This window comes from Pelophylax lessonae (genome assembly GCF_965119305.1).
Source record: "Pelophylax lessonae genome assembly, chromosome: 10".
Taxonomy (NCBI): domain Eukaryota; kingdom Metazoa; phylum Chordata; class Amphibia; order Anura; family Ranidae; genus Pelophylax; species Pelophylax lessonae.
The window spans coordinates 23,158,873-23,184,917 of record NC_138777.1 but is presented as its reverse complement, the minus strand read 5'-3'; the positions used below and the strand labels follow the sequence as shown (position 1 = coordinate 23,184,917).

General features: G+C 46.6%; 1 protein-coding gene across 1 annotated transcript in view; it reads right to left on the bottom strand.

Moving 5' to 3' along the window:
- CD82 (CD82 molecule) overlaps positions 1-26,045 on the bottom strand; it is a 141,327-nt gene that overhangs the window by 22,525 nt on the left and 92,757 nt on the right. The window contains exons 4-6 of the mRNA XM_082270315.1: positions 11,058-11,130; positions 6,859-6,983; positions 2,806-2,880 (exon numbers count right to left, since the gene is read on the bottom strand). Of these exons, the coding sequence (XP_082126441.1) occupies positions 2,806-2,880; positions 6,859-6,983; positions 11,058-11,130 (273 nt within the window). The remainder of the gene's footprint in view (positions 1-2,805; positions 2,881-6,858; positions 6,984-11,057; positions 11,131-26,045) is intronic.

Here is a 26,045-nt window from a genome sequence, read left to right as displayed (position 1 = left end):
TCATCAGCAGTATATAGCAGTCTTGTGACTTTTATCGGTGTCTGGTTAAAGCTTGTAGGAGGAGTTTTTTTTTTTTTGACTGTCCTATGAGGCTGCATGACCCCTGACCCCCTGTCTGGACAGTGCTGATTGGCCCTGTGCTGATTTCATGCACTCTCCCAGAAAAAAAAAACCTTCTAGCAGTACACACCAAACTGAGCATGTGCAGAGTGCCCCCAAAATAAAACATGAACATTAAATGCTGGCACACAGGTATATCCAAATTATAGGCTATATAGGTAAAGGAAGTCCATATAGTCCATTCATTGTCCATATTGAATAAGATAAGTGGAAACGAGACGTTGGGACTTTAAATGGAGCACAGAAAAATGTGCCCCCATTCCTAATTGCTTGAATAGAGGAAAGGATTGGGACTTTAGATGAGGAGGAAACCAACCAGATCGCTGGGAAATATGAGCAACGGAAACATTTTATTGCTATACACCAGCAATTAACAAAGTACAACATATGAAATATCAATTCATGTATAATCAACACAATCTAAACACTTGGATCAGTCTGATATATGTGTAGGTACACAAATTTTATGTATATATCAAGAGTATAAGGACTAATGGCACTCCGTATAGGCCACACAGTCCATAATTATTCCATTGTTGCCATATTATAGATAGTCTGCAGGGTACACCATGGCAATGAACGCTGAATCATCAGCTTGCTGCAGCAGTCATGGACCTAGTTTGTATTGTGTATATAAAAATACACAAAAATAAACGTACAAAAGGTAAGTAAGCGTTAAAAAATGATTAGGTAGCGATGGAGTCCTGTATGGTTGAAAAATTGATGACATCCTTGTAGCTCTACGCGTTTCGTGGTTTAATCTTTTTTTAGCCCGTGGTGTGTGAAACACACTCAAAAGCTACACCCGGTGCATAAAAAAGTGCACACACGCAAAACGTGAGACACACAAAAATTCCCCAAGCGTACACATTGCCCTCCTCCGAAAAGGAAGGGCCCTAACCCTGATCCCCGGGGCGCAATACTCCTGACAGGGATTGAAGTACTCACTATGGCCTGCCCAGCCAAAGCCAGGCAGACCGCGTTCTCCAGGGGGACTGCTGAAGCAGCCAACACCAAGTACTAGGTGGGGTTCCCTCGAAGGGAGACCCCATGAGAGAGAGCGAACTAAGCCAGAAGGCCATATCCACCCCCTCCCAAGACATTCAGGGCAGGCCCGAGGACCTACGCCATACAAGTCGTGCAGTGATAAAGCATACCGCCACATAAAAAAGGGATTGAGGTACTCACTATGGCCTGCCCAGCCGAAGCCAGGCAGACCCAGTTCTCCAGGGGGACTGCCGAAGTAGCCCACCCTAAGAACTAGGTGGGGCTCCCCCGAAGGGAGACCCCATGAGAGAGGGCGAACTAAGCCAGAAGGCCATATCCACCCCCTCCCAAGACTTTCAGGGCAGGCCCGAGGACCTACGCCATACAAGTCGTGCAGTGATAAAGCATACCGCCACATAAAAAAGGGATTGAGGTACTCACTATGGCCTGCCCAGCCGAAGCCAGGCAGACCCAGTTCTCCAGGGGGACTGCCGAAGTAGCCCACCCTAAGAACTAGGTGGGGCTCCCCCGAAGGGAGACCCCATGAGAGAGGGCGAACTAAGCCAGAAGGCCATATCCACCCCCTCCCAAGACTTTCAGGGCAGGCCCGAGGACCTACGCCATACAAGTCGTGCAGTGATAAAGCATACCGCCACATAAAAAAGGCCAACTCAGGGAACACATGTAAAAAAGAAGAACATGAGGGCGCCTCTAAGTGCAATATTTATTAAGCATAGAGCGGAAAGCCAAATAGAAACTCACAATCAATAAAAAGGCTCATCTGTGGTGAGGCAGCTCCAGCGGCAGAGAGATCCAGGTGTCCAACTTTAAGCATGGGGAGCCACGACCAAGCGTGCCATCTCCGGTGAGGATAGATGAGTCCCAGATCCTCGCTATGCGGGCCACTGAATGGAACGCAGCGCCGGCTGGCGTATGACCTCACCGTAGAGCAGGGGAACGCGACGCGTTTCCGATCATGCGCCTATCCTCACCGGAGACAGCATGCTAGGTCACGTCTCCCCATCCTTAAGGTTGGACGCATGGATCTCTCTGCCGCTGGAGCTGCCACACCACAGATGAGCTTTACTTTTTATTGTTTATGTGAATTTCAATTTGGCTTTCCACTCTATAGCCTAATATTGCACTTAGACCGCATTCACACTGGTACGACTTGGACCAGCGACTTGTCACCCTGACAAGTCGCGGTCCTCACGCTCCCATTGTGTAGTACAGGAGCCCTTCTAATAGGAGCGACACAAGTCGCTCCGACTTAGAAAAAGGGTCCTGTACTACTTCAGGGTGACCTGGAGGCAACTTGCATTGACTTCCATTATGTGAAGTCCGTGCATGTCACGCCGAAGTCGCGATGCACGCGACTTCACAGGTCGCCCCCTAAGTCGGAGTGACCTAATGTGAACAGAGGCTTAGAGGTGCTCTCCTTTTTACAGAGTGCCTCCAAGGCTCTGTTCTATCAGCAGATGGATGGGGGGGACAGTAAAAGAAGGGGAGGATCAGAGAAGACAGGATCAAACAGCCTTTTTACACAATGCGGAGGATTGACCCCTTAGGTTCCACAGCGAGTATAACACGCATGCTTTACTGCATATACAGACTGATTTTACTGTTGTGGGTTTAGTAACATTTTAAGCATTTGCACAGTACAGTTTTAATATTTTTTGATTCTTTTAGTTTGCTTACCTGATCTCTCTGGAAGTAAATGAAGACGCCAACGGCTACCTGGGCAATCAATATGAGCAGCAAAAAGATGAAATACTGTAAAAAAAAAAAAAAAGTGTTACATCATCACTAGCAAATGAATGGCACAGAAAGCAGCCAAAAGTGTGTGAGAAAGAGGGAAATATTTTATGCTCTGTTTATACAATGTATACCCAAAACTGTTCCCACAAAGTTGGGAACATGAAATTGCCCAAAATGTCTTGGTATGCTGATGCCTTAAGAGTTCCCTTCACTGGAACTAAGAGGTCAAACCCAACCCCTGAAAAACAACCCCACAACATAATCCCCCCTCCACCAAATGATTTGGACCAGTGCACATATCTGTTTAGCCCTTCCCGCTTTCCTTTTCCTGAGGAAGTGAATATTGCATTACGAAACGCGTTGAGATGTATAACACAGCTTGATAATCTTTGCAGTTTCATACACCATTGATATATTTAATGATTGTTTGCATTTTCTTATTAATATTTTAATATAATAATAATTTAAAAAACCACCCAAAAAAAAACAAGTGTTACATCATCACTAGCAAATGAATGGCACAGAAAACAGCCAATAGTGTGTGAGAAAGAGGGAAATATTCTATGCTCCGGTTATACAATGTGACAGAGGTAGAGGGGGGCTACATCTCTGGGTAATAGAGAATGTATGAGGTTACATGCAGCTTGATCATTCTGTGTTAATGAAGGGCAACTAAACTAAACTAATTAGGGGATTGGAGGACCATGACTATGAAGAGCATCTACAATCGCTCGATTTATTCTCCCTGGAGAAGAGACGTCTGAGGGGGGACATGATAGCAATTTATAAATATCTTAATGGGGATCCCAGCTTAGAAAAAAAGCTGTTCATTCGAAGGGATTGCATGAGGACTCGAGGGCATACAATGCGATTAGAGGAGAAGCGTTTTAACCTCAGGCAACGTGGGGGGTTCTTTACTGTTAGGGCTACAAGATTGTGGAATTCTCTACCACAAGAGGTGGTTTCTGCGGGTAGTATGGTGGCTTTCAAAAGACTCTTAGACGTACATCTCAAGGATCAGAACATTCAGGGGTATGTGAGATGATTACAGCCACACACACCTACACAGGTTGAACTGGATGGACTATTGTCTTTATTCAACCTCACCTACTATGTAACTATGTAACTATGTTCATCTCTCCTTCAGTGCAGAAAAGGAAAAAGAGTCTCTGCTCTTCCTTGGTTCTCCTCCTACCTATCTCTGCGCACTTTCAGCATCACATACAACAACAATTTCAGCGTCACATACAACATCTCCTCCGCTCCCCCTCTTTTTCTGTTGGGGTACCCCAAGGTTCTGTCCTAGGGCCCCTCCTATTTTCTCTCTATACCTCCTCCCTGGACCAGTTGATTACCTCCCAAGGCTTCCGTTACCACCTTTATGCTGAGGACACCCAGATCCATCTCTCAACTCCTCAACTCACCGCTTCAATCTCCTCACATATCGCAAACTTGCCGAGTGGCGTATCAGTAGGGATGTCACCAGGGTTGCTGATAGGGGGGGGACCACCAGCCCTCTTGTAGGGGGCCCGAGCACACAGGGGGGCCCACACAGTGAGGGGGATTAGTGATGGATAACAAATACAGAAATCTTCCTCCAGCACCTGAATCTGATCTGTCCCTCTCCCTGCTACTAGCTTTTATCTGTTGAGAAAGACAGTTGTCCCTTCACTAATCCCCCTCCCAGCACTGGCTCTAAAGTTATCTCTGCTCAGGAGTTTATTTGTAAATTGTAACTTTGTTTCTCTCTCTCTCTGTCTCTCTGATCACGGAGCTCCAACTGCCCAGCCTGTATATTTTTCTTGATTGATTGATTTTTTTTTGATTTAGCAGGAATTATGCGAGTTTTGGTATATTTGTGTCTGATAATAGTGATTTTGCTGTAATTTTAGCTAAATATATCTTTAATATTATCTGGGGGGGCCCTGCCAGGTAGTCTGTACGGGGCCCAGCGATTTCTAACAGCAGCCCTGGATGTCACACCACTTCCTCAAACTCAATCTTTCTAAAACTGAGCTTGTAATATTTCCTCCTCCCCGATCCCCTCCACACGACTTTACCATTGAGATCAAAGGCACAACCATTGGTCCTTCCACACATGCCAGGGTGTTGGGTGTAATCCTAGACTCTGACCTCTCCTTACATAGTAAGTCAGGTTGAATAAAGACCATAGTCCATCCAGTTCAACCTGTGTAGGTGTGTATGGCTGTAATCATCTCACATACCCCTGAATGTTCTGATCCTTGAGATGTACGTCTAAGAGTCTTTTGAAAGCCACCATACTTCCTGCAGAAACCACCTCTTGTGGTAGAGAATTCCACAACCTTGTAGCTCTAACAGTAAAACCCCCCCCCCCCCATTGCCTTCAGCCCCCACATCCAATCACGGGCTAGATCTTGCCGCCTTCATCTCCAGAATTCGCCCCTTCCTAACGAACGACACCACAAAACAACTTATTCACTACTTGGTTATTTCTCGCCTTGACTACTGCAACTCTCTCCTCACTGGCCAACGCTTACACAGGCTGTCCCCCCTTCAGTCTATTATGAATTCTGACGAATACACCTTACTAACCGATCTGTGATTGCTGCTCCTCTCTGCCAATCTCTTCACTGGCTTCCCCTACCCCACCGTATTAAATTCAAAATACTAACTACAACATTGCCCCTCAGCTACACCACCAACCTAATCTGTAGATATCGCCCAAATTGTCCTCTCCGTTCCTCCAAAGACCTCCTGCTCTCTAGCTCCCTTGTCATCTCCTCCCCATGCTCACCTCCATGACTTCTCCAGAGCCTCTCCCATCCTCTGGAACTCCCTGCCCCAGTATCTCCAGTCAGCCCCTACCCTGTCCACCTTTAGGCAATCCTTGAAAACACACTTATTCAGGGAAGCCTACCCCTCACCTCCACCTAAGATCTGTACTTGAGTCCCCTAAATTAGATCATCCCCCGCAGCCACTACCTTTTGTACCACCTCCCCCTCCCTGTAGATTGTAAGCTCCATGAGCAGGGCCTGCCTATTTCTTTTGTATTGAACTGTATTGTAAATTGTGTGGTCCCCCTTTTTTTTTGTAAAGCCCTGTGTAAACTGTTGGCGCTATATAAATCCGGTATAATAATAATAATATTTATATATGTTGAATAAAATTTAGATTTTTACATAGTAATATTTTTTTTTTTTTTAGGTTTACTTCCTTAAAAGTCCAATGGGCAGTTTCTTTTCTTGTGTGAATGAGGAAGCCCATACCCCTTTCCACAAAGAAAAAGTGGCGCTCCAGCCTTGCCATTCACTTTAAAGGCCAGGGACGAGGTTGGGGGGGAAGGACGAGGTTGGGGGGGGAAGGACGAGGTTGGGGGGGGAAGGACGAGGTTGGGGGGGGAAGGACGAGGTTGGGGGGGGGAAGGACGAGGTTGGGGGGGGGAAGGACGAGGTTGGGGGGGAAGGACGAGGTTGGGGGGGGGGAAGGACGAGGTTGGGGGGGGGAAGGACGAGGTTGGGGGGGGGGAAGGACGAGGTTGGGGGGGGGAAGGACGAGGTTGGGGAAAGACGAGGTTGGGGAAAGACGAGGTTGGGGAAAGACGAGGTTGGGGAAAGACGAGGTTGGGGAAAGACGAGGTTGGGGAAAGACGAGGTTGGGGAAAGACGAGGTTGGGGAAAGACGAGGTTGGGGAAAGACGAGGTTGGGGAAAGACGAGGTTGGGGAGGGACGAGGGTGGGGAGGGACGAGGGTGGGGAGGGACGAGGTTGGGGAGGGACGAGGTTGGGGAGGGACGAGGTTGGGGAGGGGGGTGGTGGATGTGTTTATGTGCAGCGGAAAGGGTTAACTTATAATATTTAATATTTGCTTCACAACAATGAAGAGACCTTCTTCATTGTTGTGAAGAGAGGCCTCAAAATATCCCTCTCGGAGTCATACGAGATACAACAGGGCCCCATCAGGCTGTATAAATCAACGTTGGTGCCAACGTATAAGCCCTTTAACATACTCACCAGTGCCAAGAGACATCGGACTTCATTCACCGCTCCGACACATCCCAAGAATCCCATGACCATCGTCACCCCTCCGATGGCGATCAGGATGTACGATCCGACATTTATCGACTGAGACGAGCTCTCTGTAAACGGAGAACAAGAAATCAAGTGAACATCATCGCCGCCCTGCTGGATATATTTATGAATTCACAAACTAAACCTGTCATTTACTGCAGCTGTTCTGTATTTCTGTTCATCCAGTCCTGAGATTTACACAGCTCTGTTACGCAGAGACCACCTGATATTTCACTGCTGCAGTTTAGTAACACTTACAGGTCTTGCCTTTCACTTAGATGTGTCTGGACAGTGAAAGGAGAAGCAGCAGACTGGTGAAATCTTCTCATCTCATTTGGGCCCCGATCTAAGTGCAGCATAAAAGCTTTAATAAAAATGGATAAAAAACACAAGCCAATCCCAAACTCACATAGAGGTTTAGAATTTGCAATTGGCTTGTGCTTTTAGGCCCTTTTCACACTTGAAAGTCGCGTAACTTGAAGCACTGCCTGTGTAATCCTGAGGTCTATGGACCTCAAGTGGCATCAAAGTCGGACCAAAGTAGTGCAGGGATCGACCGATATCAATATTTTGGCCATTGCCTAGCGGTATCGGACGATATTTTGAACATTTAAAGTCTTGCAAAATAAACACAATTTTCGACACAAATCTGTTACTGAACCCTTTGATGGGTGGCTGGCTGGCACCCTGTGGTGGGTGGGTGGTTGGCTGGCACCCTGTGAGGAGTGGCTGGCTGGCTCCCTGTGATGAGTGGCTGGCTGGCACCCTGTGGTGGGTGGGTGGCTGGCTGGCACCCTGTGATGAGTGGCTGGCTGGCTCCCTGTGGTGGGTGGCTGGCTGGCTCCCTGTGGTGGGTGGCTGGCTGGCTCCCTGTGATGAGTGGCTGGCTGGCACCCTGTGGTGGGTGGGTGGGTGGCTGGCTGGCACCCTGTGGTGGGTGGCTGGCTGGCTCCCTGTGGTGGGTGGCTGGCTGGCTCCCTGTGGTGGGTGGCTGGCTGGCTCCCTGTGGTGGGTGGCTGGCTGGCTCCCTGTGGTGGGTGGCTGGCTGGCTCCCTGTGGTGGGTGGCTGGCTGGCTCCCTGTGGTGGGTGGCTGGCTGGCTCCCTGTGGTGGGTGGCTGGCTGGCTCCCTGTGGTGGGTGGCTGGCTGGCTCCCTGTGGTGGGTGGCTGGCTGGCTCCCTGTGGTGGGTGGCTGGCTGGCTCCCTGTGTGGTGGGTGGCTGGCTGGCTCCCTGTGTGGTGGGTGGCTGGCTGGCTCCCTGTGTGGTGGGTGGCTGGCTGGCTCCCTGTGTGGTGGGTGGCTGGCTGGCTCCCTGTGTGGTGGGTGGCTGGCTGGCTCCCTGTGTGGTGGGTGGCTGGCTGGCTCCCTGTGTGGTGGGTGGCTGGCTGGCTCCCTGTGTGGTGGGTGGCTGGCTGGCTCCCTGTGTGGTGGGTGGCTGGCTGGCTCCCTGTGTGGTGGGTGGCTGGCTGGCTCCCTGTGTGGTGGGTGGCTGGCTGGTACAGGCAGGGTCTGTGGGTGTCTGGCACCGGGCAGCTGTTGGTGGGTGTATGTATGTGGCGGCTGTGTTAAACACACTGTGTGCACTGTACACTCACTGTCCTGAGACTCCCCGACTCCAGACGAGGCTGAGGGAGGCGGCCTAAGAAGGCAGAAGCTATCCCAGTGTGCGGATGCGGGTGGCGCAACATACACAATGACGTCACGACAATATCGGTAACCTCCGGGGCCGATTCCGATATATCGGTCGATCCCTACTCTGTAGGAGCAGCCTTTCCCAAGTGCATACCAGCTACAAGGTCCATCACTGTGGACTCATTATGGACCTATTGGTCTTTTAATTCCTCCTTTGCATGCTATGTTCCATTGTTTACGAGGAATGAATTGTTGCCAACTAAATCTTCACTGTGCCATATACAGTAAATCTGCTTGTATACAGCTCTCTCCTCTCTGCATGTTCCCTACACTGCAACACAACTTAGATCTTGGCTTCCTGTGCTGCTTCTCCTTCCTGATGTCTGAGCACGGCTGTAATGCAAGAGGCCGATGTCAAGTCGTATTCAGGTTCTTTTACTGTAATAATGAATATAGAGCTGCCTGATGTGTGCCTGGAGGCCAGCTTAAAATCGTTAAGCATAGCAGTTGATCCCAGACTGTTATCACATGATGCACGCAGAGGGTAGCTCTGTCATAACCGTTTCATGGAAATGTATGATACAACAAGATAATGGCTGGTTCATGGTATAATAATAGGAAGTTTCTGGGTCATCAGATGAACCATTCTTGTGAAATGTCCACATCCTGGAACCTTTTTCTTTGTTAGTTTGCAGAGTTGTGCTGTCAGATGGACAATGGCAGATGCAGAGTTGATATATATTTGATATGTGCAATAAATCAACCACAGCATGCAATGTCCTCTATGACACTCAGGACTAGACTGGCCTTACGGTGGTTGTGGCACAGAGCCCCGGGGGCAGGCAGTTGGGTGCAACAAGTACAATCTGTATATTTTTTTCCATTCTCTGTCTTCCCCATCTATGAACATTTCTAGGACAAATTCAATGGCACACCTGAAGCAAGGGAGGGAGCACAGGGGCTGCTGAGAGGGGTTACAAGCCTTTCTGCTGCTCAAGAACAAATCCAGCTTTTTTTTGTTTGAACTCTGAAATTTATAATGATGGTACACTTTTTCCAAACCCATGATCTCTTTTTAACCACTTGACCACCGGAAGATTTACCCCTCTTCATGGCCAGGCCATTTTTTGCGATATTGCACTGTGTTACTTTAATGGACAATTGCGCAGTCGTGCGACGCTGTACCCAAATAAAACTGATGTCCTTTTTTCCCCCCACAAATGGGGCTTTCTTTTGGTGGTATTTGATCACCACTGTGGTTTTTATTTTTTGTAGCAGTTCTGTCTGACGATCAGCGGGTGCCGGCAGACATTGAGTGCGTGTAATCATGCGCACACCCTACCTGGTAGTGTCAGGTCACACACACACATACATTAATATATATATATATATATATATATATATATATATATATATACACACACACACACACACACACACATTATTTATATATATATATATATATATATATATATATTAAACACACACACACACATATATACACACATATATACACACACACACATACACATATACACACACGTGATCTGATGCACAGGTAACACTGCTATAGGGCGGACCTAAAGTGGGTATTATAAACTTAAAGCGGCGTTCCACCCAAAAGTGGAACTTCCACTTATGGTAGTCCTAACCCCCTGACATGCCACATTTGGCATGTCATTTTTTTGGGGCAGGGGAGTCTAGTTTTGACATGTACCCACTCACACTCCCGCTCAGAGCGCCCAGAGCGGAGGTTCTCCCCTCCCCCTCTCTGCAATCTTCTGGGACACATCACAGGTCCCAGAAGATTGCCGGCCAATCGAGACGTGCAGCGCGACTCACGCATGTGCAGTGCGCACCCGGCTGTGAAGCCGCAAGCTTTCACAGCCGGGTACCCACACTAGTGCTGCCGAGAGCAGAGGGAGAGGATCGAGGCTTTGTGGGGCCACATTGCTGGATTGTGGGATAGGTGAGTGTGTAATTATCAAAAGTCAGCAGCTATACTTTTTGTAGCTGCTGACTTTTAATAAGCGCAGAAAAGGCCGGAACTCCGCTTTAACACCCAATGTGGTCAGGTGCCAGTGAGGTAAAGTCTGTATGGAAGGGACTGGTAATTATTTTTGGCCTTTTGCCAGTTTTTTTTTATTTCTTTTATTTTAAAACATCTGTATAGACTGTATCCCAAATTTTTTCTGAGTTTCCACTGAAGCTACACCCTGCAGAGCTCAGTGAGAGCTGATTGGAGGGAAGCGAAATAACCCCCCCCCCCCCTTCACACAGGAACAGAGCTGAGGCTGTCAATCACAGGCTGTGTGCAGGAGGTCCCTCCCCCTGTCCCATTTTTCTCTCGGTTTCAGGAAAACATGTCAGAAGTGATTCATGCTGATAGCACAGGATCCGGATTGAGACTAGTACACACTATGGAGGGATATGCTTTGTTCATGTTTAATCGCTGAGGTTTACAGCCACGTTAATTGCTTTGATGCTACAAAGATACCAGAACACACTTACGTAGAACAGCTATGAAGCTGGTCTTGTCCACGAGAATCCATATCCCGAAACCAAGGATTACCGCTCCGAGGATCTGTGAAAGAAATAGAATCATTGTCAGCTAGATGAAGGTTTGTTTTAATTCATTTTTAATTAAGTTAATTAACTTAAATTGTTTTTTAAAAAAATAAAAAAAATCATCCAATGACAGAACGCCAAGATTTTTTTTTTTTTTTATGTCTTTCCAAAAACATTAAGCTACACGTATGGAAGACTTTCTCTTGCCCTCAGCAACCAATCATATTCTCTAATTTTGCTGATGCAACTTCGAAAATTAAATGAAGAATTTGAGAGAAACGGTCAGCAGCACAATAACATTTGGCATTGAACGCGGAATCTGTTCGCACTTCCTATCAGGTGAACGGCTTCTGCAATGGCATTTAGCATTTGTCTGTTTTTGGCCACCTTTTTAAAGCGGCGCTCCGAGATACTGTACAATATGATTTTCTGCAAGTCCAACATCAGACACTTGTTCATTTTTTATTTTAAGGGGTTCCTTCGTAGCTTATAAAAAAAAAAAAAACAGCTGCAATACTGGTCTCTGCCCTGGTATTGTCCGCAGCAGTAATTCCTTTCTGCCACTAGATGGCCTTAGATTTCTAAGCACATCATGTGAATGCATGGTGTCATAAACCCACCCCCGAGGGGGCATCACCTTTGTGCCTGGAACTTCTATGTAAGGATTCAGAGAGCAGAGCGGACATAATGGAAAAGATTATATACACTCACTGGCCACTTTATTATTAGTTACACCTTGCTAGTACCGGGTTGGACCCCCTCTTGTTTTCAGAACTGCCTTCATTCCTCGTGGAATAGATTCTACAAGGTGTTGGAAACATTCCTCAGATTTTGGTCCTTATCGATGTAGCACCCTCCTAGGTAGGTGCTAGAAGAGAGTATTGTTTTTGGGTCTTTCTGCTTACCAGAAATAGATAGAGATACATATATATTTATTTAGTAGGGATAGACCGATATGGTTTTTTCAGGGCCAATACCGATATTTTGGTCACAACGTATCGGTATCAGCCGATATTTTGTACATTTCAGGTTTTGAAAAATAAAGAATTTTTGACAATCCGGTACTGAACATGTTAATTTTTATGTAATGCTTAATGGCTGGCACCATATGGTGGGTGGGTGGCTAGCTAGCTGGCTTGCTGGGACCCTGTGGTGGCTGGCTGGCACATGGGCTGCGGGCAGCTGGCTGGTACAGGGCCTGTGGGTGGCTGGCTGGTACTAGGCCTGTGGCTGGCTGGCTGGCTGGTACAGGGCCTGTGGGTGGCTGGCTGGTACAGGGCCTGTGGGTGGCTGGCTGGGACAGGGCCTGTGGGTGGCTGGCTGGGACAGGGCCTGTGGGTGGCTGGCTGGGACAGGGCCTGTGGGTGGCTGGCTGGGACAGGGCCTGTGGGTGGCTGGCTGGTACAGGGCCTGTGGGTGGCTGGCTGGTACAGGGCCTGTGGGTGGCTGGCTGGTACAGGGCCTGTGGGTGGCTGGCTGGTACAGGGCCTGTGGGTGGCTGGCTGGTACAGGGCCTGTGGGTGGCTGGCTGGCACCCTGTGGTGGGTGGCTGGCAGCCTATGATGGGTGGCTGGCTGGTACAGGGCCTGTGGGTGGCTGGCTGGTACAGGGCCTGTGGGTGGCTGGCTGGTACAGGGCCTGTGGGTGGGTGTATGGCTGTGATACACTCCCATGAGACTAGTCCTGACTCCAGACGAGGCTCGCCAAGGCGAGGGAGGCGGCCTAAGAAGGCAGAACGACGTCACAAAAAAATCAGCAATATCCGGCAGTTCCGGGACCAATACCGATATATCGGGAAAAGTGCATATCTGCCACCGATATATCGGACTTGCCAATAATCGGTCTATCCCTGATATATATATGTGTACATACATATTACTTTTGAATCATTTGAAGTAGATTATGAGATGTGTATTAGATATTAGAAACAAAATACTGAAGGGAGGGGGTCTGAATTAGGGATCTAAGCGTCAGATAGTTTTAACCACTTGCCGACCGCCGCCCGACTATATACGGCGGCGGTCAGCCCCTCCCAGGCAAAACCGGTACGTCACTAGCCTGGGAACGAATAGGGGGCGAGCGCGCGCCGCCGGAGGCGCGCTCCCGCCCGTACCCGAAGAAGCCGGCGCGTGTGACTGGCGGACCCGATGTCTGCCGGTCACTCGCGATCGTGGGGCAGAGAGAGGGAGAAAGGCAGGCGGCTAATGTAAACAAAGCCGCCTGTCACTATCCCCTGTGTAAAAGCACAGATCACTCGGTTCTGCTATGTAGGACCGTTGATCTGTGCTGTTACACCACTAGCCACATCCAATGACAGTTAGAAGCACGCCCCTAGGGACACACTTAACCCCTCCCTCTCCAATAAAGTTAACCCCTTCCCTCCCAGTGTCATTTTTACAGTAACAGTGCATATTTATAGCACTGATTACTGTAGAAATGTCACTGGTACCATCAAAAGTGTCAAAAATGTCAGTCAAGGGTCCGATCTGTCCGCCGCAATGTTGTAGTCCCGCAAAAAAAAAAAAAAAAACACAGATCGCCGCCATTACTCGTTAAAAAAAAAATAAACAATAAAAATGACAAAGATCTTTCCCGTAGTTAGTAAACGCAATAACTTTTGCGCAAACCAATCAAAATACGCTTTTTGCAATTTTTTTTACCAAACATATGTAGCAGAAAACAAATTGGCCTAAAATGTTAAAAAATTTAGATTTTTACATTTTTTTGGGGGGGGGGGGGATTTCATATAAAAAAAATGTGAAAAATATTGTTATTTTTGCAAAATTGTCGCTCTTTTTTTGTTTAGAGCGCATGATCAAAAAACTGCACAGGTGATCAAATATCACCAAAAGAAAGCTCTGATTGTGGGGAAAAAAGGATGCCAAATTTGTTTAGGTACAGCGTCGCACGCCCGCGCAATTGTCCGTTAAAGCCACGCAGTGCCGAATCGCAAAATACCCCCTGGTCAGGAAGGGGGTAAAATCTTCCGGGGGGCTTAAGTGGTTTAAGTATAACTACAGCTAAAAACAGCAAGAAGAAAACAAAAAAAAGGCCCACTAACAGATAAAATAAAACATTTGCTGCAATATTTATCTTCAATCCAGAGATTTCACCCACAGTACTTGCTTTCTGCCACTAGATGTCCTCAGTCTTATAGCCAGGATCATTCAACTCTTTTACCATGAGCCCAGGTCATCCTGGCCCTGCCCCTCGCCTGTGATTGGACAGTGAAAAGAGAAGCAGCACACAGATGAGCTCATCTCTCCATCACTCTGCCATTGGCTCCTTGTTCTTTTTTCTTCTCACTCCAGCCCAGCTGTACAGAGACTACAAGAGGCTGATACCGGGTCACACTCCGATACTGGCACTGCTTACATTAAACAAATCCATACAATGTGTTATTGATTACAGAGCTGAATTCATGTTTGTTGTTTCTATCCGCATGGAGTTCAGTAGAGACCACAAAGCCTCTTTGTTTCCACTGCTGATCACTCAGCAACTACAGCAGGTGAAGGTTTATTTGGCATTACTTCACTATCATTCTTCTTTCTTCCAGTTTTCACTTTAAATGACTCAACTACAGTAAACCGGTAGAAGATGTCTTTGTACATCGCCACAGCCTCAGACTCCGCCTTCCTGAACCATCCCCTTATTCCGCAACTCCGACCCAACCGTATCCGCCTTTCTTCTACTGTCAACACATGTCACACAGACCATCATCTGTTAGAGGAAATCACTGCATAGTTCATAGAGATCCGTCACACACCAGACCAACCCGTCCCACAAGATCACAGAGGAACAAAGAGGAGGGGGGAGGGGAACTCTGAAGTCAGCACAATGTAACTTCAAGCAGACCTGTCAGAAAACTAGGGCACTGCATACAGAGCTTAGGAGAAACAATATAACAGATGTGACTACTGCGTGTCAGCAGATCCAGAGACAACGACAGCTGACATCACTGGGTCTCTGTACTTCTCTATGAAATGCAGGCAGATTGTGGCTGGTGGAAGGGGCTGGCAGAATGCGGTAAATAGATTCCTGAAAACATCACAGCACCCTGCCTTAACCACTTTAACCACTTAAGCCCCGGAAGATTTTACCCCCTTCCTGACCAGGGGGTTTTTTGCGATTTTTTACTGCGTGACTTTAACGGATAATTGCGCGGTCGTGCGACGCTGTACCTAAACGAATTTGACGTCCTTTTTTCCCCCACAAACAGAGCTTTCTTTTGGTGGTATTTGATCACCTGTGCGATTTTTTGATCATGCGCTATAAACAAAAAAAGAGACAATTTTGCAAAAATAACAATATTTTCCACATTTTTTTATATGAAATTCCAAAAAAAAAAAAAATCTAAAAATCTAAATTTTTTAACATTTTCGGCCAATTTGTTTTATGCTGCATATGTTTGGTAAAAAAAAAAAAAAAAAAAAAAAAAAAAAAAAAAAATCGCAAAAAGCGTATTTTGATTGGTTTGCGCAAAAGTTATCACGTTTACTAACAAAAGGGAAAGATTTTTGTAATTTTTGGTGTTTTTTTTTTTTTTTAACGAGTAATGGCGGCGGACAGATCGGATCTTTTTGCAGGACTGCGACATTGCGGCGGACAGATTGGACCCTGGACTGACATTTTTGACACTTTTGGGGGTACCAGTGACATTACTGCAGTAATCAGTGCTATACATATGCACTGTTACTGTAAAAATGATACTGGCAGGGAAGGGGTTAACTGTATTGGAGAGGGAGGGGTTAAGAGGGTCCTAGGGGCGTGTTTCTAACTGTGATTGGATGTGGCTACTAGTGTAAGAACAGTGATCAACGGTCCTACATAGTAGAACCGTCTGATCTCCATTTTTACACAGGGGAGAATGACAGGCGGCTTTGTTTACAATACTGATGCAAGCAGTGGGCTACTTTACATTGTAGCAAAGTGTCATTTCTTCAGTGTTGTCACATGAAAAGATAGAATAAAATATTTACAAAAATGTGAGGGGTGTACTGACTTTTGTGAGATACTTTATATGTGATCCTGTACTTCCGGGTAGAGGGCGGGAGTATGTGCCGCCTGCTGTGAATATTCAAAGCAGGAGCCGATGGGCGGGTACTGCTGACTCAATGTTCACCGGCACCCACTGATCGTTCATTACACAGGTGGAACGGTGGTCTACCTATAACAATAAGGGCTCTTTCACACGGGGCGGATCCGTGCTGCTCAGCAGGGATCGATCCGCTGATCCCCGCTGAGCCGGCGGATGACAGCTCCGTCTCCGCTTGCAGTGCGGAGAGGGAGGTGTCACAGCCCCCGCTGCTCTCTATGGGGGATCGGATGAGAGCGGACCGCTTGTCCGCTCTCATCCAATCCGATCCGATCCCTGAATGGATGAAAAAATAGGGTTTCCATCCCTCCAGATTTCACGGACAGGATCGGATGCGGATGGCAGCAGGTGTCAGCAGACATGTCTCCGCTGACATCCGCTGCCCCATAGAGCTGCATGGAGGATCTGATCAGATCCGCCTAAAAAACTGACAGGCGGATCTGATAGGATCGCCCGTGTGAAAGAGCCCTAAGGCAGATGGCCGTTCTGTCAGTGGGGAAGGCATGCATTCCGTGTTTTTGCAAAGCAAGGACACTGATCTATGCCTTCCCTTCGTAAAAGCACCTCCCCCACAGTAAGAAAACACCAGCTAGGCACACATAAAACCCTTTAAATGCCCCTGTTAACCCCCTTCCCAGCCCATACTATTAGCACTGATCACTGGTCCCCAAGTGTCAGTTAGTGTCCGACAATGTCGCAGTCCCAAGTTTCTGATAGCCGCTATTACTAGTAAAAAAAATCCCATCGTTTGTAGATGCTAAAACAATCAATAAACGCTTATTGGGATTTTCTTTTACCAAAAATATGTAGCAGAGTACATATTGGCCCAAATTTATGAAGAATGTCCACCGCAATATCACAGTCCCCCTGTAAGTCGCTGATCGCCATCATTACTAGTTAAAAAAAAAAAAAATAGATAAAAATATTCCATAGTTTGTAGACGCTATAACGTCTATATAGCGCAAAACCAATCAATATATATATAGCCTATTGGGATTTTTTTTTTTTTTTTTTTTTTTACCAAAAATATGTAGCAGAATACATTTTGGGCTAAATTGAAGAAATTTGATTTTTTCAATGTTTTCACTGAATATGTTTTATAGCAGAAAGCAAAAAATATTGTTTTTTTTTTTTGTTTTTGTTTTTTTTTTTACAATTGTTGCTGTTTTTATGTTTAAGGCTGCATTCACATGTCAGCGTATAATCGTGGGCAGAACCGCCGCGGTTCCGCCCGCGATTCGGAGATTTATTGCAAATTGCGGGATGCCTAACATTGCCCGTTGATTTGCAATAGCCCCCCAAACGCCGAGCGATGTTGCCGCGATTTACGCCCGCCGAATCGCGGCAACATCGCGCAAACAAAATCGCGGGACGCAATACGCTCCAAAAAAGTACAAGAGCTTCTTTGGAGCGTATTGCGTCCCGCGATTTTGTTTGCGCGATGTTGCCGCGATTCGGCGGGCGTAAATCGCGGCAACATCGCTCGGCGTTTGGGGGGCTATTGCAAATCAACGGGCAACGCTAGGCATCCCGCCATTTGCAATAAATCTCCGAATCGCGGGCGGAACCGCAGCGGTTCTGCCCGCGATCATACGCTGACATGTGAATGCAGCCTAAAGCACAAAAAAGTAAAAACAGCACAGATGATCAAATACCACCAAAAGAAAGCAATTTTATTTGGGTACAGCGTCACACGACTGCGCCATTGTCAGCTAAAAAGTAACAGTGCCGTATTGCAAAAAAAAATCGTCTAGTCATGAAGGGGGTAAATCTTCCGGCGGTCAAGTGGTTAAAGAGTTTTTGTAGGTTTTTTTTTTTTTTTTTGCAGACTTTCACACAGAGGAAATATGATGCGTCTGCTTCAAATTGTGAAACACGCCTTGAATGAAACATGGAGTTGCTCAATACCATAGACAGCGATGTGCCAAGTAAAGTCCCTTACATGAGCCAATGAGAGTCTGTCTCTTACTAATCCTCCTTATTAAGCATCTGAGTGAAGCTGAACTCCAGGCAGATATAACAGACACAAATTCATGCAGCTCTGTAAATCATTATTATTATTTTTTTTTTAAATACAAACAGTGCAAGTACCTGAATGTGGCATCAACCTCTTGCAGTCTCTGTACAGCAGGGTTAGGGGGGTGAGAGGAAGAAGCAGCACAAGCAGCCAATCCGTTCATGTGCTAACAAGAAGCATGCTGATAGGAGGAGAGAGCAGAGAGAGGAGCTCATTACTGGGCTGCTTCTCCTTTCACTGTCCAGTCACAGGCTGAATGATGCTGGTCAGCAGACTGAGGGCATCTTGTGGTGGAAAAGAAGTACTGCAGGGGAAAGCCCAGGATTTTAGATTTTAGATCAGGGGTCTTCAAACTATGGCCCTCCAGTTGTTCAGGAACTACAATTCCCATCATGCCTAGTCATGTCTGTGAATGTCAGTTTTACAATGCCTCATGGGACGTGTAGTTCGGCAACAGCTGGAGGGCGGTAGTTTGAGGATCCCCGTTTTAGATGTTATACTGCGGCAGGGAGGCCCTCCTGCGCGAACCAACGTAGGTATACGCTGGTCGCGCGCCTGCAGCTAGGGGGCGAGCGAGTGCCGCTGGTGCGCTCCCGCCCCCACTCGTCAGTGGGGACTCCGATGCACGGGGGCAGGTGGTTCCGATTGCCGCCTGACACCCGCGATCGTTCCCCGCTGAGAAAGAAGAATGGTCAGCTATTGTAAACACAGCTGTCCGTTCTTCTTCCTGGAATGATCACAGAGCCCCTGTGATCCTTCTATATAGAATCACAGGTCTCTGTGTTCATTCCATAAACCTAACCCTCCTCACAGTTAGAAAGCACCCCCTAGGAACACATTTAACCCTTTAATCTCCCCTGGTGTTAACCCCTTCCCCGCCAGTGTCATTATTACAGTAACAGTGCATATTTTTAGCACTGATTACTGTAGTAATGTCACTGGTCCCCCCAAAAGTGTCAAAAATGTCAGTTGGGGTACCGATCTGTCCACCGCAATGTCGCAGTCCCGCTAAAAAAAAAAAAAAGAAAAAATCGCAGATCGCCATTACTAGTAAAAAAAAAAACAAAAAAAAAAAACAATAGAAATGACATAAATCTTTCCCGTAATTAATGATAACTTTTGCGAAAACCAATCAAAATACGCTTATTGCGATTTTTTTTTACCAAAAATATGTAGCAGAAAACAAATTGGCCTAAAATGTAAAAAAAAAAAAAAAAAAAAAAAAAAAAAAATTTAGATTTTTAATTTTTTTTTTGTTTTTTTGGGAATGTTATGTAGCAGAATGTAAAAAGTTTTGTTATTTTTTCAGAATGGTCACTCTTTTTTTTTGTTTATAGCGCAAAAAAAAAAACAAAAAAAAAAAAAAATCGCACAGGTGATCAAATACCACCAAAAGAAAGCTCTGTTTGTGAAAAAAAAAAAAGACATCAATTTTATTTCGGTACAGCGTCGCATGACCGCGCAATTGTCTGTTAAAGTAAAGCAGTGCTGAATCACAAAATATGGCCTGGTCATTAAGGGGGGCAAATCCTTCCGGTCCAGAAGTGGTTAAGCAATTACTGCAAAAAGAAAAAAATTAATCTCTTTTTAGTTTCATCTTTTTTATGGGCTGTAGAAGAGGTTTCTGCTGCAGGCTGTCTGCACATTATCATAGGTACACAGTGAGTCAGGATAGAAACAGGCTGTGTCCCGAGTTCAAAGACGAAAGGGGGTGTGGCCCTATAGAAGTCTATGGGACTGTAATGTGCAGGCAAGGCCAATGACAATGAAGACTTGTGGCTGCAGTTGTTGCATGGGGGTAGGAATACATCTGTGGAGGTGGGGGGGGGGGGGGGGGTTATGTTAGGTCAAAGAAAAAGGCACAGAAGAGACAAGTGCAGTCCTATAAAATGTATGCCATCCCCAACAATCAACTGCCCCCTCGTTTGCTCCCCTTTTGGTATCATCTTTTGACAACATCCTGGGCCACACTCTTATCAGTTACATTGCTTCCAGCTATCTCTGTGGACTATAGAACCCCTCCCATTGATGTGGACTATAGAACCCCTCCCTTCTATGTTGTGGAGTTGAGGGTAAGGAGGTGTTCTGTAGTCCTAACATACTTCATGTCCTAGGGTAGGGATCCTCAAACTGCGGACCTCCAGCTGTTGCAGAACTACATATCCCATGAGGCATTGTAAAACTCATTCACAGACATGACTAAGCATTATGGGAATTGTAGTTCCTGAACAACTGGAGGGCCATAGTTAGAAGACTCCGGTCCTAGGGTGACAACATGGCTTCATTAAGGCCGGATTCACATGCACTATATTACTGAGGCTGCATTCACATGTCAGCGTATAATCGCGGGCGGTTCCGCCCGCGATTCGGAGATTTATTGCAAATCAACGGGCAACGCTATAGCCCCCCAAACGCCGAGCGATGTTGCCACGATTTACGCCCGCCGAATCGCGGCAACATCGCGCAAACAAAATCGCGGGACGCAATACGCTCCAAAAAAGTACAAGAGCTTCTTTGGAGCGTATTGCGTCCCGCGATTTTGTTTGCGCGATGTTGTGTAAATCGCGGCAACATCGCTCGGCGTTTGGGGGGCTATTGCAAATCAACGGGCAACGCTAGGCGTCCCGCGATTTGCAATAAATCTCCGAATCGCGGGCGGAACCGCGGCGGTTCTGCCCGCGATCATACGCTGACATGTGAATGCAGCCTAAAAGTATTGGGACGCCTGCCTTTACACGCACATCAACTTTAAAGCGGAGTTCCACCCTGGATTTTTTTTTTTTTTTTTTTTAATACCCCCGGGACAGTCAGGGCTAGTGCATTCCACAATGGCTAGCCTCTGATCTGTCCCGGGTTGCACTTACCTGCAAGACGAAATACTTACCTTGCAAACGTCTTGTCCAGCGCTGCCATCTCAGATGTGGGCAGCTTGAAGCCAGCGCGTCCTCTTCGGCGTCTTCTTCCGCCTTCTGTGGTCCCACGATGCTCTGCGCCGGCCCCGACGTCACTTCCGGGTCGCGCGCGTCACCCCTCCACAGCTTCTGGGCATGCCCAGAAGCTGTTTAGAAGGGGATGACGCGCGCGACCCGGAACTGACGTCGGGGCCGGTGCAGGCGCAATGATTCCTGGGAGCGATGACGTCCAGCTCCCAGGAATCATTGCAGAGCCAGGAAGTGACGACGGGCCGCGGCCGAGGAAGGAGGAAGAAGGAAGTAAGGTAAGTATATTTTCTTCGCTACGAGGTAAGTAAAAAAAAAAAAAATATGCGATTATCCATTTCTTTTTCAGGTGACCCGGAGCGAGAAGATGGAGGTAAGTATAAAAATAGGGTGGAACTCCACTTTAATGGCATCCCAGTCTTAGTCTGTAGGGTTCAATATTGAGTTGGCCCACCCTTTGCAGCTATAACAGCTTCAACTCTTCTGGGAAGGCCGTCCACAAGGTTTAGGAGTGTGTCTATGGGAATGTTTGACCATTCTTCCACAAACGCATTTGTTTTAAATTTTAAATTTAAAAATTACCCAATGTTTGGTAAAATATAAAAGCTGGGGTTGCACAAAGTACTCCATATATCAAACCTTAAACATGTCAGTACCCTATATTTTTCCATAGTAGGAGAACAAGCAAGCGCTCTGGGGCACCTCTGCAAGGGGGGGGGGGGGGGGGGGTAACCAATATATATATATATATATATATATATATATATATATATATATATATATATATATATATATATATATAAACAATGGTCAGACAAAAAAATTAATCATGGATTAAAAAAAGGTTAGATATAAGTTATATAATGTATAAAATTATACCTAACAGCACAGCGAAGTCAGCTCTGTGGGAGAAAGCATATGAAGGGACACACGGAGCGCCTCTAAGTGCAGTATTCATTTATTCCAGAGAAGCACACAATGTTAATAACTCACATAGGGTAAAAAAAAAAAAATCACAGGTTCTGTATCAGTCCGGTGGTCCGCGGGGATGGCTGTAGAACCCAGCGTCTGGAGATGTAAGGATGGTGGCAGCCAAGGAGACAGAGAGGCCGGCTAAGCGTCTTCGGGTTCGGCTTGCTTCCGGAAACTAAGCTGGAACGCAGTGTGTGCCGCGTGACGTCACCGGGGCCGAGAAGATGACAACGCGTTTCAGAGAATGCGCCAAGCTCACAACGGGCATGCGCGCTCTTCCCTCAAGTGTAAGGGTACAAGTAAGAGAGATACAAGGAGCCACTTAAACTGCTGGGAGGCACAGAGCAAGACAGATGAGACATGAGGGGGTGGGAGGGGGGGCACTCTGTATACTGCACACTCCTGAACTCTGCATGCCCCATACTTCCTTTCTCTGCATTCTGTACGTAGCGCACCCATAAAACCTGCACTCTGTAGGTCATACACTCCTCAACCCTGCAGTCTGTGCACAGTGCACCCCTGAATTTTGCATTCTGTACGTAGCGCACCCATAAAACCTGCACTCTATGTCATACACTCCTCAACCCTGCAGTCTGTACACAGTGCACCCCTGAATTCTGCATTCTGTATGTAGCGCACCCATAAAACCTGCACTCTGTATGTCATACACTCCTCAATCCTGCAGTCTGTACACAGTGCACCCCTGAATTCTGCATTCTGTATGTAGCGCACCCATAAAACCTGCACTCTGTCATACACTCCTCAACCCTGCAGTCTGTACACAGTGCAACCCTGAATTCTGCATTCTGTATGTAGTGCACCCATAAAATCTGCCCTCTATGTCATACACTCCTCAACCCTGCAGTCTGTACACAGTTCACCCCTGAATTCTGCATTCTGTATGTAGCGCACCCATAAAACCTGCACTCTGTATGTCATACACTCCTCAATCCTGCAGTCTGTACACAGTGCACCCCTGAATTCTGCATTCTGTATGTAGCGCACCCAAAAAACCTGCACTCTGTCACACTCCTCAACCCTGCAGTCTGTACACAGTGCACCCCTGAATTCTGCATTCTGTATGTAGTGCACCCATAAAACCTGCCCTCTATGTCATACACTCCTCAACCCTGCAGTCTGTACACAGTTCACCCCTGAATTCTGCATTCTGTATGTAGTGCACCCATAAAACCTGCACTTTCTATGTCATAAACTCCACAACCCTGCAGTCTATACACAGTGCAATCTGTATGTAGCACACTCGTGAACTCTATGCTCTGTATAATGCATATTCCTAGATATCTAGGTGTACTAAGTAGATACATAGGGGTAGATTTACTAAAACTGGTGCACTCGGAATCTGGTGCAGCTGTGCATGGTAGCCAATCAGCTTCTAACTTCAGCTTGCTCAATCAAGCTTTGGCAATAAAACCCGGAAGCTGATTGGTTTTTATGTAGAGTTGCACAAGATTTTGCACTCTGCAGTTTTAGTAAATAACCCCCATAGTCTTACAGATACAACCAGCTCTTGAGGACAACCCTGATGCGGCCCGCAATGAAATTTATTTTGACACCCCTGCTCTAGAGGTTCAACTTCACAAAGAAGGAATTATTTGGCATAGAGGCTATGGCTTAAAGTTTATGGACACTTCATATTGCTGTTCTGGAACCTTATCGGTTGCTTTATTGAGATCTATAAAATTCCTGACTTTTGCTCTATACATTTATTTTAACAGATATCCTCGATTTTGGTTTGCAATGTCATACTGTAATGTTTTGCTGCATACCTTTAAATAAAGAATTTAAAATAAAATTAAAAAAAAACGTCAAGTTTAATGCTTAGGGGGGAAGATGACGTCCATTTCTGGAGTCTTTACACGAGGAAGGTCACTACTCTTCATAGAAGCTGCGGATTGGCATTGCACGCAGTTATTGTTGTATGAATAAGCCCGCATAGAGCGGATGACACAGCACTGGAGATAATAGGAACCAGCCTATTCTATGTCATGGCTGCCTATACCTGTTGCAGCCTGTCCTATCCCGGGGAGCCTGTGATGACGCACGCAGCCTGAAGGGGGAGGAATAATGGGGATGCCGGGGCTGTCTGTGCTTGGTACCCCCTAGTACAGTCTGCAGCTCCTGTGTCTTCATGATACATATTGTGTCCAGGCTGACGTGAATTCCCGGCTTCCACTGAACCCACATGGCCAGCATCTGGAGCTCTCTTCCTGGAGGTCCAAAGATGATCGCGGCAAGGTGGACATGTGGGCAGCTGCTGACCGCACGCTGCCATAAAAACTGCCACTGGCCCGCAATTTCCGCTCTGACATTCAGACGGTAGAATGTTTTTGTGGTCGCTGTCCCTGTTTATACAGATATGCAAAATCATTACAGAAATAGGACTGCAGGGAAATGACCAGGCAGAACCGAAAAGTGGAGAGAAGATTTAGCAGATAGGCAAACGATGGGGACAGGAACTGCGACAACCTTTATTGACACATTTCCTAGAAAAAGATTTCTGCTAAATGTTAAAATGGAAAGAAAGTGAACAGCTGTTCGTTTTTTTTATGCTTTTTCGTTTCTTTAAAAACGCTTGTCTGTGTTGGTTTTTTATTGTTTGAATTTTTGTATCATCAGATCAGCTACTAGTAACACTTTGTGTCCCACATGGGCATTTAGGCCTCTTTCACACGGGCGTTCCGTATGTCCGTATATCACCCTATCCGTTTGCGGGTGATATACGGACATAATGCATGTCAATGGGATTGCGGATGTCAGCGGATGACCATCCACTGACATCCGATTTTCGTCCTTTCAGTTCTGTTCTGTTTTTTGGAACGGAACAGAACCCTATTTTTCTTCCGTTTAAAAAACAGAAAGGATGCAAAATCGGATGTCAGCGGTGTCATCCGCTGACATCCGCAATCCCCATAGACATACATTATGTCCGTATATTATCCACAAACAGATGGGATGATATGCGGACATACGGACCGGATGTGTCATCCGTGTCCTTAAAAAAAAAAAAAAAAAGTGACTTAACGGACGACAAAAACGGAGCGCCCGTGTGAAAGAAGCCTTATGATGTGTTTGCAGTGCATTCACTTTGAAATCAATAGAAGCGTTTGGGAAGCGGCAAAGCATTGCAAAGGACGCGTCAGATAAATTATGATGCAACAAAACGCAATCATGTCAGCCAGGACTGCTGTTAGAAATCGCGGGGCCCCGTACAGACTACCTGGCAGGGCCCCCCCAAGAAAATATTAAAGATATATTTACCTACAAAGCTACAATTACAACAAAACCCCTATTAGCAGACACAAATATATCATAACTCGCATAATTCCGGCAAAATCTAAAAAAAAAAAAAAATATGTTAAATAAAAATGAAGATGAGATGAGAAAAATATACAGGCTGGGCAGTTGGAGCTCAGTGATCAGAGAGACAGAGAGAGAGAAACAAAGTTACAAATAAACTCCTGAGCAGAGATAACATTAGGGCCAGTGCTGGGAGGGGGGCCCACACAAGGGAGGGGGATTAGTGAGGGACAACTGTCTCTTTCTCAACAGATACAAGCTGATAGCAGGGAGAGGGACAGATCAGATTCAGGTGCTGGAGGAAGATTTCTGTATTTGTTGTCCATCACTAATCCCCCTCTCTGTGTGGGCCCCCCTGTGTGCTCGGGCCCCCTACAAGAGGGCTGGTGGTCCCCCCCCTATCAGCGGCCCTGATGTCAGCAACACTGGGGCTGCAACGCACTCAATTTTGAGAGGCGTTTGTGGAGCATCAAAAATGCTCAAGAAATGTCTGCTTAGCCTTGCATGTGCAAAGAAATTTGAGCGCTTAAGTCATTAAGATGTGTTAGCGGCGAGTTTTTGGTGCATTTTGATTTCTGCTAAGGCCCTTC